The sequence below is a fragment of the Hyposmocoma kahamanoa genome, unplaced genomic scaffold (assembly GCF_003589595.1).
Source record: "Hyposmocoma kahamanoa isolate Upper Pololo Valley unplaced genomic scaffold, ASM358959v1 119, whole genome shotgun sequence".
Taxonomy (NCBI): domain Eukaryota; kingdom Metazoa; phylum Arthropoda; class Insecta; order Lepidoptera; family Cosmopterigidae; genus Hyposmocoma; species Hyposmocoma kahamanoa.
In genome coordinates this window covers 3,503,226-3,520,890 of record NW_020653409.1, presented here as the reverse complement: position 1 = coordinate 3,520,890, position 17,665 = coordinate 3,503,226, and the positions used below count along the sequence as shown (strand labels likewise).

General features: G+C 33.9%; 1 protein-coding gene across 6 annotated transcripts in view; it reads right to left on the bottom strand.

Moving 5' to 3' along the window:
• The window catches only part of LOC113240032, a 64,139-nt gene extending 47,546 nt beyond the window's left edge, over positions 1-16,593 (bottom strand). For all 6 annotated transcript variants that reach the window (XM_026477232.1, XM_026477233.1, XM_026477235.1 and 3 more), the window contains exons 1-2: positions 16,180-16,593; positions 14,566-14,705 (exon numbers count right to left, since the gene is read on the bottom strand). In XM_026477232.1, coding sequence (XP_026333017.1) covers positions 14,566-14,705; positions 16,180-16,279 — 240 coding nt within the window. In that variant the 5' untranslated portion in view covers positions 16,280-16,593. The remainder of the gene's footprint in view (positions 1-14,565; positions 14,706-16,179) is intronic.
• Positions 16,594-17,665: the final 1,072 nt, after the last annotated feature.

Genomic DNA, 17,665 nt, shown 5'->3' with positions numbered 1-17,665 from the left:
TCTTACCTATGAACCAAAGCACTTGAGTAGTACACGTCTGGGTAAACAATCTCAAGATATTAAGGTTAGTTTTTCGATATTGCAGTCGAATTTTTAGGTTAGATAAACTGGGCTAAACTGTGACATGCAGCTGTTGTCTATTTGGGCATTCCTTTGTGTGATGCAGCAGAATAAAGGTTAAAAATCTTATTTAACTATATACGGTAGTTCTATAGCAAGGTTTGTTTTATAATATCAAGCGACAGGACGAACGAGCCAAAATGGCGCGCGTGCAAAGTGCCTCTAAGCGGATGATTGCTTCTTTTTTTAATAAAATTGGACACGTTTATACTGTTGCTTTGGAGAATCGTTGTACCGTGAATAGTGATTGGTACACGACCATTTGTTTGCCGGAAGTTATTGACAAACTCCGTAAAAATAACTGTAAACGCCGTACCATCTTGCACCACGACAATGCCAATTGTCAGACAGACAAATGAATTTATGTAGGTGAACAACGTTGACCTTATGAGCCATCCCGCGTACAGTCCCGACCTGGCACCTTGTGGCTTTTATTTATTTCCAAAAATTAAGAACGCGGTCAACGATTTTGATCATCTGAAGAAGCTGTCGAAGAGTATGAAAAATATGTTTCAGAGATTGTCACGGAGGAGTGGCATAAATGTTTTCAAAATTGGTTCATTCGTATGAAAAAGTGATATTTTAAGAAACAATAAATTCATTTCTGACCATATATAGTATTTTTTTCTTATTCATTCCCGAAACTTATAGTGCGCCTCACGTACAACTTTACTATCTACGCAATTCCATTTTGTGTGAATTCGTCATAAAGCTGATGGACGAACGTTAATTAATATCCATTAAAAGGATCGCAAACAGCCTTCGCGTCAGTTCTATTAATTGACAGCCCCCTTCCAAAGTTGTACGAAGTTGTTGGTGGTAAGTATTTTTATGCAATGTTCTCAATGTTGTATTAGTTCATTATAACATATCTCTTAACATTGATTTTTAATGAATATTATGATGTTTTATTACAATGCATTTCTATGCACTTATTTTTTGTGAAATTACTCCACTAATTGGATATACATTATAATTATTAATAACAAAGATTGAACGTAAAGTAGAATTACTTGGATCTGACAGGTCTCGAACCTGTGTCTGATTTACCAATCTAGGGCAACCGCACTACCGAGCTACAGATACGGCAAAACTCGGTTTAAAAACCAAAAAAACAAAGGGATAATACATATAAATTTTGATCCTCAAAGAAATAATTGATGTATTGTAAATGTGCACTTTTTTAAGTAAACGCAATTTTTTTATGTTTGATATACATATATATTAATTGTTCCTTCTCTATTAGTTTTTCTGCGAATAAATGATAAATGATTATAATGTTTAAGCATGCTAAATTAATATATGGTATTCAAAAATAATATTTGATACTCTTTTCTTATCATTGGTCTTTTCTTTTAACGATTGATGACATTTATAATCAGTATATCTTTTGATATTGATCACCTAATAAATCTTGGTTACTTGGTTGCGCATTCCATTCAGTAGGTTAGGTTAAGTTAGGTTAGTATATGATAAAGCAGCACGAGTCGAGCGAGAGAAGCGAGAGTGCCGCTATAGCGGCCGGCGAGTGCCAGAATGTGCTTGCGTTTCCGAACATGTCTTCAGGTCTAATTATATTATAATTAATATAATATTATAGTCGTCACAAAATAATAGATCATATTTGACAGCTAAACCAGTCGATAGTATGTAACTTTGAATGCAATCAACGAAACAGTAAATAAGCAATTAATAACTTATTGGGTTTTAAAAAAATACATAAATTTTATTGAAGGTCTATACGTTATGAAAGAAACATATTTCAAGTATTATTTTCGCAGGAATTCCAAAATAAAATCCAATTTTGAGTTACTCCGAAACGTCTTATAAACAGTTACATCTTCAGTCTAATTCTTTTTAATAATAGTGTTGTAACCAATAAGCGCCGACTATCATCGAGTCAAATCGGTTTCACTTTAAAAAAAATGACTTATTTAATTACTAAAGTCGTCACAAAATAATAGATCATATTTGACAGCTAAACCAGTCGATAGTATGTAACGTTGAATGCAATCAACGAAACAGTAAATAAGCAATTAATAACTTATTGGGTTTTAAAAAAATACATAAATTTTATTGAAGGTCTATACATTATGAAAGAAACATATTTCAAGTATTATTTTCGCAGGAATTCCAAAATAAAATCCAATTTTGGGTTACTCCGAAACGTCTTATAAACAGTTACATCTTCAGTCTACAAAGAAATAATTCTTTTTAATAATAATGTTGTAACCAATACGCGCCGACTATCATCGAGTCAAATCGGTTTCACTTAAAAAAATGACTTATTTAATTACAAAAACAAAAATTTTAAAGTGCTTACAAAATTAGACTGAGTATACTAGTATTTATAGTAGACAGAACCGTAAAGTCAGATTTGTATTTCCTTTTCTTTATCGCAAATTCTGAAACGGCAACACTGATGTCGATTTAGCGTCACTCTGCATCGGCGCCCGCGCAGTCTTTCGCCGTCTTGGAAGTTGACTGTACGCTTGGTTATTCGTGGTGTTTTTTCTTGTGACTCGGCTGTGCTTTTGGACTACTTCTATTTTCAATCTCGTTGACCTTGGCTTGGATATTTTGGACTTGATTCTGTGTGAACTCTTTTTCAACATGTCGAAAAGAGGACGTGCTTTAAATAGCCAGACTCGCGAACTGGTTGTGAAATTACACGACTATTTCGAAAGGGAGTCACTTAATGGTGGACCTCTATTACCAGTGACACAAGTGCAAAATCGCGTCGCAAGTGCACTTGGAATCGGCAAAAGAACGGTACACACCATCATACAAGAAAAATATGGGCCTTCCGGCTCTCAAGAAAACGTATTACATACGCCTAGAAAGAGGAAGAAAAGCAAGCCTGTAACAGGTATCGACACGTTCGATGCAGACGCTATTCGTAACCATGTTTATACATATTATACTAGACACGAGTACCCTACTGTGAGTAAATTGTTGGTATCACTTCGAGAGCTTGGCTTATTTACTGGGAGTGCTACCTCACTGATTACAATTTTGAAAAAAATTGGTTTTAAATACAAGAAGTCTGACAAAAGAAATATTATGATGGAAAGACATGATTTAATATTACAAAGAGTTTCATTTTTTGAGAGAAATGAATAAAATTACAAATTGGGATAATGTTGTGTTTATCGATGAGACTTGGTTGAACTCAAACCACACAGTACCACAATCATGGACCGACGACACTAAAGCATCCAGCTCAAGTGCCAATTCATCAATTTCATACCTAAGTTTTGTAGGTCTATGCTCTCGCACTAATCTTAACAATTCCACTTTCAATAGCTCCATGTCAGCTTCGACACCATTCCTCTGTAGCCATGCCACCAAATCAGCCTTTTTATTTGCCTGAGTCGGCGCTCGATCTATTTGAACCGAATGATACGATGCATTGTCCATAATTATTGTACATTGTTCGGGGAGGTTCTGAAGTAAAGTTTTAAACCACTCTTTAAATTTGTTTGCGTCCATTTCTTCGTGATATTCTTTTGTACTTTTTGATTCAAATGCTAGTAAAGCATTATTAACGAAACCTCCCCCGGCTGATCCAGCATGGCAAATTATGAGGCGACCACCTTTTCCCATTGGCACTTTCGAGCTGGACATAAAATTATAAGGACACCGCCGTACCACTGTCAATACAATGCTATTGAGTTGATTTGGGCTCAAATTAAAGGTTAATATTTTTGCATTTAATACTGTTATTTTAAATTCGTATATATTAAGACTTATTTTGTACTAGTAGCATATTTTAATAAAGTACAAATGTAAAGAGGTAACATATAAACTTTCGAATTTGTAATATCACTGTGAAGGAACATTACTATTTTACAACAGTGTTTTTTTTTTACAGGCTACGCAGGACGTAATAATACTAAGCCACCGTTCTCCACAAAAAAAATGATGACTTTATTAAAGGAAGCATGTACTAAAGTAACAAAGGAAGACTGGAGAAAGGTGGTGGAAAAAACTAGAAAACTAATAAAAGAAGATTTTGACAGAGATGTTAATATTGATAATTTAATTGAAAACGAGTTAATTATATGGACTGGTGAAACTAGCTCAACAGATGGTTTTGGTTCATCTTCCGATGACGTTGATAAATAAAAAATTCCAATAAGGAGGTCTTTTGTTTTACTTCAGAATTTTGTTATTTACGTACAGGTTATCCTCGTGAACTATGCTAATGTATAACTACAATACAACAACAAGTACAGGTTGCCGTTGTGCTCACTTAAAATACTTACTTATTATTTCTATTAAACTGTATAACGTTTAAATAAATGTTGATTGATATATCTAGAACTGAAAAGCAATGAACAGAAAAATAACCTAAACGATTACAAACTCCTAAAATTTTTAATCGATTTCTCGTGAGAATCGTTTAAACTGGTTACCGATATTGCAGTTCACATCACTATTTACGTTGCGATGACATGTGTCAAATATGATCTATTATTTTGTGACGACTATAGTATACAACTACTAAAACAACTATCAAAGTTAATTTATACAAATAAAAAAATTTTTGCGTAGCTCAGAACAGCTTAAAATAGCCATCGATTTAATTTATTTTATGCCTCAAAGAAAGAAGATCAATTATTAAAAAGAATTACCGTTTAGATATTTTTACCTACTAATTTTGCAAATTTAAAAATGATCACGTAAATCCATGCCAAACACAAAGATATGTAACAATCGCACACTCGATCTGTGGTACAGTTGGTAGAGCGGTTGCCCTAGATTGGCAGAACTGATACAGATTCGAGTCCTGTCAGATCGAAGGAATTTTTCATTGCGTTCGATCTGTGTTATTAATAATTATAATATCTTTTAACAATTAAGAATTTTTCTGCACTAGTAACATTTTCGTGCTTCCCATCCTGTCCCACGAAGGAGTCTGAGCGATACTGTCGGATCGCAGAAACTATTTTAGAAAAAAGAGCCCCAAAATTTGACAGATATGTTTTTTATTTATTATCGCCGTATTCATAATTTTCTCCCGGTCAGACATTTCTGACAAAATAAGAAAGTTTCAGTAATTTACAAATTTTATCTGATAAGGGGTTTTATTATGCTACCGTCTACGCCATGTGTTAATGAAATACATAATTATCTTTTAACAATCAAGATGCGTTTTACAAACAAGCACATGGGTACAAGGCGGCAACATTTGACAATTTGTTTTATTTTTACATTTTTTTCGAAGACATGTATGTAACTTATTAACCACTCTCTAGCCACAGTTATAGCTGATCTAATATCAGTTCATTCCCAAGGTATTATTATACACACAAAACGAATATTGATGTGACTAGATGCCAAAAGCCTATCATCCACAAAAAAAACCGAGTATTTTCTGAATCTATTAAGGACGAGTAAAATATAGCCATCGATTGCATATAACAACAATATGACCTTTAATATCATTGTCCGTAGGAGGAGACAATCAGGCAAAACTATGGAAAATATTCACAAAAAGTCAGTATAACGTGAGATTCCAATTTAACTAATTGGCTAGTTATAAAGGCTGATTCGAGGGTATTCTGTCTGTTACAAGTGGGCCAATTTGCGGACAAGCGTGTCACGGCACAAGGTCGTTTTAGACATTTTTAGAGCAGGTATCGTGTTTATTAATTTTATGAAAGTTACACAACTCTCAATTAGCTGCGATTAGTAAACAAGTCCCAAAACAAGACTTCATTGATGAATGGAACAATCTAATTGTTGAGCGAAATGATGAAAGTTTACTTTCTGACGACTCTGCGTTGCTTTTGGAAAGATCTTATAAATTTTATCACTTTTACTCAAGAAAAACAGAATTTAAAAAATTCACATTTAAATAATTACAAAGAAAATACATTTATTTGACTACACCAAGAAAAAAGAGACAACAAAAAAAAGAAACAAGAATGTATATATATATATATATATATATATATATATATATATATATATATGTAAGAAACAAAAACATGATCAAAACATTCACTTTTTTTACATTCATGTTTTACATAAAACACAAATAAATAATTACAAAACAAAATCACAAACAAAAACAAAACTAATCCTCACATTATTTACATGAACAAAGACACTAAGTGCAAATATACTTGGTGTGGTGCCAGCCGTGGTAACAAAAGAGTCACTAATTCGGTACTGATATCTTAAACAATATACGTACATGGGAATGAATGTCAACAAAATCACGTATATATGATAACAGCTTCAATTTGCATAGGTACACAGAACAATAAATACAGTAGAAGTGGTTAGTTAGCGTCTGACGCGTGCCAACTACAGCTTTCGAAAGACCTATATCTGATCTCAGTCCGCCATTTTCGCTTTGTATGGTATGGTTATGTCATTATTTCGTGCAAATTCTCTAAAATCACAGAAATATGCCTTATTATGCTGTTTCGGAGAGCAAAAGTGTAGGCCGCACCCATTGACCACAATTATATGGACGTCGGGTCCGCGCTAAAAAGTGTCCGAACTTATAGGGCGTTAAAATCGTATACAGAGCGTCATTCACGCTTTAGTCTTCGTTTGTTCGACTGACAGCGAAGCAAGCAAAATTAGACAGTACTGCGATGACATTACAATTTAAATTCAACGTTTTAGCTTTTTCATATTCCTTTACATGTCACTACGTTTGAATAGGTTGACTTGGGACATTTTTTTCGTGGTTTTTGTATTAGACCCGTCGTCCATTTATTTTTAAGTCAATGGCCGCACCAAAAATATTACCCGTGGTGGTATTTCATATCATCGGAACGTCTTATTTTAACAAATTTTCAATGTTCTGTTTATCGAAATAATTTGTTTGTTACAAGAAAGGAAAGTAAAGTTTATATACCCCTGCAATATGGTCGCTTCTTTTTTGGAAAACTAAATTAATAACTGCCATTCGTCGTCGTTCAGCAATTAACCGTTAGATGACAGCATATTGATTGAAATTTCAATATAATATCAACACGTCGTAACTTGTAATAATAGGTATTGATGATATTGAACTTCAACGATATGCCAACAGGGTAAATTTTAAATTGTATTAACAATCCAGAATTTGTTATATCTCTTTTTAAATTTGAAATTACGACCAATAAATATCAAGACTTTGTAGTGTTTCAAATTAAAAATGTGCGGTTTTGGCGACATCGGTTCTGATAGTAATTGAGGTTTAAGGTAGTTCCCTTAGAATAATAACGCATAGAAATCTAGTCCGCACACGCTAAGTGAGGCAAATTGAAGCGCTCCCAAAGGACCTACACGAGCGGGCGGGCCGTCAGTGCTCAAGGTCAACTTGCACCGCGAACAGATCAAGAATTTTAGCTAAAAATGACGAAATGTGCGGTAAATGAGTGTAAAAATATGTCAAACAAGCATAAAATAGATACTAACATCACATTCCACAAGGAAGTAACGCGTTTCAACTTGTATTTTTATATAAATATTCACTAAAACCGAAAATTAACCTACTACTAAAACTACAAATACATGTAGTATTTGATTTTTGCATCTCTTGTGACAGTTCGTTTGATATGAAACTATCATTCTATGCGTTATTATTCTAAGGTAGTTCCATTGGTTTTTTTTCTTCCGTGAGTAGGTGGTAAAAATATTATGTACTATTATTGTGATTATGACGAAGAAGGTTTGTGATATCGTTTTTGGCACAGTTGGCATGTGTCAGGAACATTTTCGTAAATATTACCGAAACGCCACATAAAGAATACAAAATTGCCAACCCCAAAGATACCCAGCAGATATTTCCCATAAACCGTAATAAACTAAACGTAAATGGTGGTCATAAATTAAATACCGCGCACGATGAATCGGTAAGAAACATGAAATCGATTCTAATTTAGATCACATGTTGAGTACAGTTGAGAGAAACTTACAACGAATTACGTAACCTTGATACTGTTTTGAAATCGTTGTTAATAAAGATTCAATAGACTTGAAATGTCCAAAATATGCCTGAATGAGATTAAATAATTATCTGATATCTTCTGTAGATAATCTCAGTACATATCACAAAAAAAAACAAACCTCAAAAGGTCTTGGAATTACATCTATTTGCCAAGTTTTACTGAAATCGGTTACCGGAAAGTGCGCGAAACCGGATTCATCCCCTAGTTTGCCACCCATAGAGATGGAATATTTTCTTCAAAGTTAAATGGAACCACTACTGTAGTAACCTCTTTCCAACAAAAAAAGAATTATCAAAATCGGTTCACAAATACCAGAGTTATCGCGTAACATATATAAAAAAACAGTCGAATTGACAATCTCCTCCTTTTTTGAAGTCGGTTCTTTTAACCGGGTTCGCTTCTTGATTTTTAAGAAGAAACTTTATGTGAAAAGATCACAAATACTTATTTTTTTACCGCACTTTTGTTTTAGTATCATTAGATTAACGGTCCGATTACGTTACGGTCAGAAATACTTCATTCAGCTCTACCGGAAGGATGTAGTCCGTTATCGTGTTCGATATAAGCATGGTAAACAAACAATAACTAACGGTGGCGCGCCAAACACAAAAGGATGTTTTTGCCAGAAGAGTAAACTTAACTAAAACTTGTATCAAGCGGTGGAAATGTATTCTAGGAAGGTAACCGGCATATTTAGCTGAACAATAGTAAAATCCCCAAAATAATGCATTGTACACAAAGTTTGGCTGAATTTATTTTACTTTTTTATCATAGCGTTAATTAAAAATAACAAATTAGTCTATTGTCATTTTTAATCGACTTCAAAAAAGGAGGGGGTTCTCATTTAGACAATTGTTATTGTATGTAATTATGTTACGCGATAATTCCGCGGTATTTGTGAACCGATTCTGATGATTCTTTTTTGTTGGAAAGAGGCAACAAATAAGTGTAATTCCACGAATTTCGAGGTCCAAGATACAAACCTTTATAAAAAAGTTACAATTATTTTCATTAATTTGTATTAAATTCCGGCTAAGATAGGTTCGTCGAGTGGTTCGTGTTGATTTTGCGTTCTTGTGAATTTCGTAAACTAAGATTTTTCAAAAAAGGTTGAGTAAGGCTGTATTGGGTCGATGTTCAATGATGTTGACATAATTGCTACTACATGTCTAATCCTTGCTTATTTAAAATACAAAGGTTACTATTTTATATTCTCTCTTTCTTTTTATTTCGCTAAATGTGCCGTGTGTTTGTATCGTATGTGGGGGTCTACTCTCGATCTGCGTCCGACATCCGTCCGAAACAATTACTGTCAAATAAGTAGTATTCGACAAAATTAAAAGACAAGTATCAAGTATGAAACTTCATTTGCATCACGTCTTTTCATTTTGTCAAGTATTGCTTATTTGGCAGTAATTGTTTCGGACGGAGATCGCGGGTAGACCCCCTGTTCCGAATCCGAGAAATGGCATTCCGAAATGTCACAGGGATCATTTTATCTCTAGGTGTACAAGCGATATACGTATTTTCTCGGATTCGAAACGGACTAAGTTCACAAGAGACATCCGAAGTGGGTCCGAGTTTATATATTTATATATATCTATATTTGCATAGTACGAATACGAATTGTAAACAAGAAACCGTAGTCTGCGATTGACAATATCGTAACAATAATATTGACGTAATTATATTGAAAAGGCAGTTCATGATGATCGGCGTTACGATAGGACAATAAGGTTGTATAAGTTTTTAAATAAAATACAGGCCCTGAAAGTTGGTTAGTCAGACTTTCGATATACTACTATTAGACGAGTCGGTGAATGGTAAGTATTGAGAAAGTGTTAAATCTCCATTGTCACCGACAGTACACTTTGATGGACGGACGCATCATCGCGGAGAATAGAACAAGACAGCTGCCAAACGCCGTGACGTAGTGAATAATTACCGCGGGCTGTCCCATCTGCCTGCTCTTAATGACTCACCACCTTGATTGTTCGGACCTGGAGTAATTGCTTCTAATGTGGGTGTATGTGGGAGGCTCCTTGACAATGACCAGACCAAAAACAAACATTGCGGTTTGACCAATTTGTATACCGCGCAATTTTGCATATGACGAAACGAATGCAGTTGCCTAATACTATACGTAGTTGTCGAACAAAGTTAGGAGTTTCCGAATTGCTTCGAAAAAATACGCTAAATTGCACAAAGTGAAAACATTTTTGCGCTACCAAGAGTTGTAATAAGGTGATAGTTGCGTAGTTCAGCAATCTACAGCTTGTTATGCGCATGCAACGGTCCCCCTTTTAGTAGAGAGCAGGCATCATAATGCGCGCAATCATTGGCTATTGAGTGGGTACATGAACGGAAAACCGCACCACAACTACAGCCAGTATTTTCACAGATGGCAGATAAAGGCGTTGGCGATAAACAGACAATTGCGACGCAGTGTCGAATGAAGGTAGATAATATCTCGAGCAGTGACGAGAATATACCGGCTGTAGGACTTTGATGACGTCATTTGTTTAGATAGTTCAGTAACAAGGGAAAGGTATGTGTAATATGTATCTGGCGAAGGCGTCTAATTCTGACAACTATTGGATAATGGGATACCTTCGTCACGTATGGTACAGTGTTGGATACGAGATGCTTGCGATTTTATATAGGTTTTTGACCTTGAAGGGATAGGTGTGTAGAGTTATGAATTCTATCATCATTCTTATTAAATTATTTTGGAATGGTAAACGCAACTACAACACAACTAATCTGTCATTGTTTTAATGCTATTACATGTTTTATAATCTGAGAATGTAGAAAATAAAACTGTCGAGCGCATATACATAAATTTGTATACATTCAGCTTAAACAAAAATATATTGTATTTGAAAAAATATACCAATTTATTTTAATACTAACTTTTTAAATCCTTACTCTTGAAGAACTTGTACAACCAAAATATAAAGACCTGGAATCCTGAGATACTCGGATTGACTCATATAAATATTTATATTCAAGTTCTGTTCTATTAGTATGTAGCTATTTATTGTGAGAGAAATAAACAAACATTATTTTTTATATTGTTTCAGTGACCAACAACAGAACGTAAGTGCTTCAAAATGCTCTTTAATAAATGAAGATAGTAATTTTTTTACCAATAGGCACCAACCAGGATTCCAAGTGATAATTATCATAATAATTTGTCACGCTAATTATCTTTATACGTGATAACTATATTGATAAATATCCTAAAACAATTAGCAAAATGTCAGTTATGACATGAAAAATGATTGGAATATGCGGTAACAAAACGTACCGTTAGAATGAAAGTGAACTAATACAAAAAAATTAACAAAATTAGTTAATATAGTAAAACGCCTTTAAAAATCATTGACCATGAGATTTTTAACCGCAACTGATCTGGGTATACTGAACTGAAATGGGTCTCTTTCGTATGTTTGAAATTCCAGTTCCGCGTGTAAACGGCATGTAAACGCCGTATTTACATTTAATGTTCAATATGCATTTGCAAACACAACACGCTAGTAACGTTGGCGTTAATTAAAATCGTCATTACATTTTTTCAAATGCGACATATTTCATTGCTGAGATAAATTTCTTTTAGAATTAAAACGTCTTAATATAAGGTCATACATAGTTCTTGCATAGGTGGTGAAAATTTAGTAGCAGCAGAGCTCCTTGTGACAGAGTTCGTCCAGGGAAGCACTGCCACCTTATCTATTTCTGTCGTCAAGCAGTTATGTGAGCATTATTACGTTCCGGTTTTGAAGGGTACAGACGCTGGTGAAAATACAAGCACATGGGACTTTTCAACTTATGTGTGAGGGTGACACGCGCAGTGGCAGTGCTCCTCAGATCTCTGCGATTTAAAGCTCTGAGTGGCACTGCAACTGTTATGGACAAACGTATTGCTTACCATCAGGCGTACCGAGTTAGGTCAAATGACAACAAATAACTTATTTGTTGAGTAAGAAGAAGGCCTTATGCCAACTAGATTTTGTAAATTATATTTGAAAATTGTTAAATATTAAAAACAGAACCAATTTTTTTTGTTGTAAAGCTGAATGTTTCATGATTATTTTCTAGGCCCAACAAGGCCATTTACATATACTTCAAGGGCAATAATTTAAATAATGTGAATATGTCATAACTTCAAATCTTATTTTGCGATTTCCCAAAAAGTTGGAATTTTGTGTTGGGACAATTTCATTCTAAAAGTGCCATATTTAGGTGTCATAGTTATGTTGAGGTAAAGCAAAGCAATATGCGCTGAGATGCGTCAGCATGACATCTACGGCTTGGTATAAGAAGTGCATAAGTAATATGGACTTAGGTATTTCTTATATCAAGCCACAGATAATTTTGATTGATTGATTTTTCTGTGATATTCTGATAAGGCAAAAATGACATACTTTCCGTCAATGGGATGGGACTGATGTAAAGAGTACGCGACGGGAGCAACGACCGAGCTCCGGACTGATTAGGTACATTGCAACTTTTATTACATGACCTATAACATGGTATGATGTCGTATTTGAATTACTATGTGTGATGATTATGTTCGATAGCACTCGTAAAGTCGTAATAATATCGACGACGGCTCCACAGGATAAACGTGTATTATCAATTATCAAGAAACCAACTTTACGGGAAAAATTAAAGAGTAAAACTTCAATAACTCTGTACCTGATTAATTTATTTCGACAAAAAATTTATGACGAAAATGATGAAAATTAACCTTGTGTTTTTCGCCGTAAATGAAAAGAAATATTATTTTATATGTGTGTAATTTATATGTATGTTTGCCCTACAAAAAAACATGTGGGAGAAGAATTAAGAGGTTTATGATAGATAATAGAACATTATTTAACTGCCTCCGTGGCGGAATGGTTACCATGGCAGACTGCCACGCTGAGGTCCCACGTTCGATTACCGGGCCCGGAGAAATATTTGTATGGCCTACATTTATTTCTCCCGTGAGTTTGGGTGTAATTTGTGGTTGCCTACGTGTGTGTCCATATGGCACCCTCGACACAGAGTTTCCGTAGGGCTATGTTGAGAGTGTGCGTTATTTATTTATTTATTTATAGCCTGACAAAAAATACTTTTGCATATTTGTTCAAGGGGAAATCGATTTGAGTGTCAGTTATTTTTCAGTCATAATTATTTTGTGCGCATTTCCGACAACTTATAAGCGAAAAAAAAAATATTATTGTAAATAAATATATAAAAAAATATAAATGCTGAATATTTTATAATATTCCAAACTTTAATATAGTGCCTTTAATACCAAGTTGTCGCATTGATTTTAAAAGAGTTTAGTCAGGTGAAGAAATATTAATGATGTTAATCAAAGTTATGAACAGGAAACGCTATTGATTTATATGAAATTGAATCGAAGCAACGCGACACAGTCGTCTGCCGCCAATCGTAAAAAAATCATGTGTCGCATACGAGCGGCCGCTGCGGTGTTGTTCGGAGTAGCAGCAACACCAACGCAAACTGCGACACAATAGAACCGTCGAAGACTTGATTATATAAAACTTACTAAGTAATATTGAATTATTTGTTTATATTAACAAATTAGTCATGGACTGTAAAAAGTCAAGGCCCTGGAGTGGGTCACAGTGTCGGAATTGATAATGGATAAAAACATAAATTATCATTAACTTATAATTTTTTTATTTTGTTTATTTATATTTTACAGTATTTGGTCATTTTGATTTACCTAAAAAGGTGTTGTAAGTGATTTTTTAGGGTCGCATTTTTGAAAGTTCATTAATTAAACATAATTAAATTAATCTATTTACAAACATTTTGTTTGAACATAAATGATATAATGATGGTTTCCCTGAGTAACAATTACGAATAGGTGTCTCTAGTTTCTAGTCAGTTATCTAAGTGGGTTATCTGGGGCTTTAAACGAAATTTAAATTAAATTTATACAAAGAAAATATCTAGGGTTGGTGGACTAAAGCACATAAGTCAAAAAAGTGCTTCATTTGTTAATGTATAATTTATATGTTTCTGTGTTGTGTTGTAAATTTGAAAAAGTCGTCTCTAGAATAAAGTTACAAATTTATGAAGTAACAAATGAATTTGGCTTATGTGCTTTAGTTGGTAGATTAATTTAAATGAATGACATTGGATTTTGACTTACGTGCTTTAGTCCATCGACCCTAGATATTATAATGCAAGTTTTGACATCCGTGCTGTTTTAATATGTTAACTAGTAAAAAGAAATTAAAATCATTCTCCGTTTATAACCCACAGTGTCAACATATAAAATGCAATAAATTTCATCTGAATGACATTTTTGCAATATCAGTTGTCTTTTTAGTTATGTACTTAAATATTTACATATCGTTACTTAGTTTGGATCAACTAGATAATGATCACTAAACCAGTCATCAAATAACAACGTCCCATTCTTACAATATTTTCTACAATAACTAACAAAACTAAACCTTACCTTGCAATCTTTATGCCTATAACACCAAGTGCAGCCAATGAGGAGCCCCACTGCAGTGATGACCAGCGCCGTTGCTGGTACAGCCGCATACCAACCACTCTGTGATTCCCATCCTTCTATAGATGTGGGGATGTTTGGATCTATAAACAATTTCAGGCTGTAAATTTATATGTTACTTGCAAGTGAAAAACTACATACAGCTAAGAAACATGTTTACTTATTTGTTTGAGGGGGATTTTTCCAAAAAATATGTAACATTTTTAAATGTAATACCACAGTCCCTTCTTAACAGCTGCTATATTTGTCACAATTGTGTGAATCCTCTAGTTACACTCATTTGAAAGGCAACACACACAGACATAAGTTACACATAAAGATGTGAAAGGATAAACTAGAAACGTTTTGTAAAATCACTTATTGTATAAGCTACAGAATTATGGCAGTAAGTCAGGCAAGGGACAATTTGTATAAGAAACACATTTTAACACGACAAAAATAAGGACTATTTATCATCATATTTTCGATTTCGTATATTTGACATATAAGGTTTTCAGCCTCGGTGAGATGAATTTGACAATTGACTCGTGATCTAAATATATATCGACTAATCCAAAGAACAAAGTCCGATGTGATTATATATTGAAAAGAGGATAAATAATAATAGGATAAAAAGTCGTTGAAAAACCAAGTACAAAGACACGACGCAAGCACATAGAAAAATTTGTGAGGTCCGTTGGTTCGTTCCGTGGCTTAGTTGGTATAGCGTCTGGCACGGTATGCAAGAAGACGTCGGTTCGAATCCGACCGGATCGAAGGAATTTTTTCTGAGTGTTTTTTCCGAGTGTTCGATCTTTGTATTAATAATTATAACAAACTAGTGGAGTAATTTCACAAAAAATAATTGAATATCAATTCAATAAAAATTTAATTAAGAGGATAAATACATAATTTCATTATTCAAACTAAGGTCTATGTAAAGGTGTTTTGAGAATTTTAAAATCTTATTTCTTTTCAGAAATATAAAATCGAACATCAGTCGATCTGATATCCACAGCGAAGAAGAATGAAGGAAATGTACTATGTCCTGAGAACAAGTAGTCTTGCACATAGATCTTTGCTCTACGGATGAGTCAATATGTTGTCAGATAGTCAGTAGTTGAACAGACAGTAGCATGTCAAGCCACGCACTGATAGATGTTATTCCATTGCACTGGAGGTGCGTATTCGAATAAAAGTGAATAGCTTGATATTGTTGACTGTACACATGATGTACAATCTTTCATATTTACATTTTCTCTTCAATTTTATTTAGTGGTCCTAATTCATATGTTTAGTGTGGTGTAGATTTCAATATGTTATAACTTTTTAATAATAGTTAAACTCCAGCCGCCGTCACATTCAGTATAGTGTGCCTGTTCTTTCGAAATTGAAAATTTGAATTTACCTTCAAAATATTTAGCAGAGTTGGAACTAATTAATCAATGTTGATATTAGCAGACTGTAAAAATGTTCTGAAGTAAATAACGTAACTAATTGCCAGTATGATGCCTTGTTTATCTTCTCATGGTAGAATAATATTGAGAATTAATAATAAAATGTTCTAAAATTGATTACCGTGAGGGTACGTCTGCGGCGTCGATCTCAGAGGCGATCCACAGCCCAAGTGGGAGCCGGTCAAGGCCACCAATAAAACCACCCATAACACACCCATCATTGTTACATTATTTGCACAGCCGCATTATTTTCCGTTTCATTATTTATCGTTTTCATACATCACAACACAAAAAATACACGGTCCATGACAGGATTCCACTATCGAAAAATACTTCAAATGCTACACGATTTTAACACTACAAATTACGTATGATTAACATATCCACTGTCTAGATTATATTTTGCACTTAAAACTTAGACTTGACTACGAATTTCATGCACTTTTACATCAAAATTGCGCAACCCGCAGCTGTACAGAACGCCATTTTTCTAATTTAGTGTTGCTAGACATCCAATTATCAATATTTATCTACCACTTATTGTCATTTGGCAACATTACTTTTCTACTACGGTCATGGAAACCACAGTGGAAATTTTTCCGGAAAAATTCCGAAAAATCAGAAAAATATAATTTCAACGTTTAGAAATATCTCTTGCAGTTTTATTTACGTGAATTATAAAATAAACTTGTATGCAAAATAGGCGCCTTGTCGTCGAGTTGCGGACACCAGCCCGTTACACCAAGTACCAAGTACCAAAATAAACTTGTATAGCTAACAGCGACATAAAGAGATAAACAATAAAATGATTTCACAACAGCGAAAAAGAACTTTACAAGGCTCCATCGTTTTCGTACAGTAATTTCAACTTGTGATAGACGTCAACGTCAAATGTGGAAAATATAAGGAAAAATATCCGGAAAAATATTTTATTTTTCTGAAAAAAATACTACTTTTCAAAAATGGAAATTTTTCTATGACCCAACACTAGTTATTATATTTTAGTGGCGAGTCATGGAAAAATATATTTTTCAAACAAATAAATATTTTTGGATACCTCATTCGACGTTGACACGCTTAGATGCTCTAAGTTGACACCTGTCAAAAGTTAATGTTGGAACGAAATCGATGGAGCCATTGGAAGTTGGAATTGGTGGTGGATAGAAGGCGTGGAAAGCTTAAGCTTGTTTAATTAACCTAGACAAACACAAATAAATAGATTTGTAAAGTACTTAGAGTTTTTTCCTATAATGGCAAATTTCAACTATAATAACGAACAGGTTCTACTTGTCATAGTAACCCTATTTTTTAACATTGGAAAGATAATTTTTTGCTATTATGAAATCATATCAAATCTCGTTTTTCTCTATGGCTTTTAGCTGTACAAAACTTGAAAACATTCTAAATAAATCTTCAAAAGACATTTCTAAACGTAGAACATAACATAAACCTTCAAAATTATATTTTTTCAATTTTTCGGGTATTTTACCGAAAAGATTTCCACTATATTAGTAGGAAAATTTTCGGAAAAACCAACAGTTAAGGGTCGTACTCCAGAACTCTACTCAATCCTCAAGTCAGGACTTGAGTATGATTTAAAGCACTAG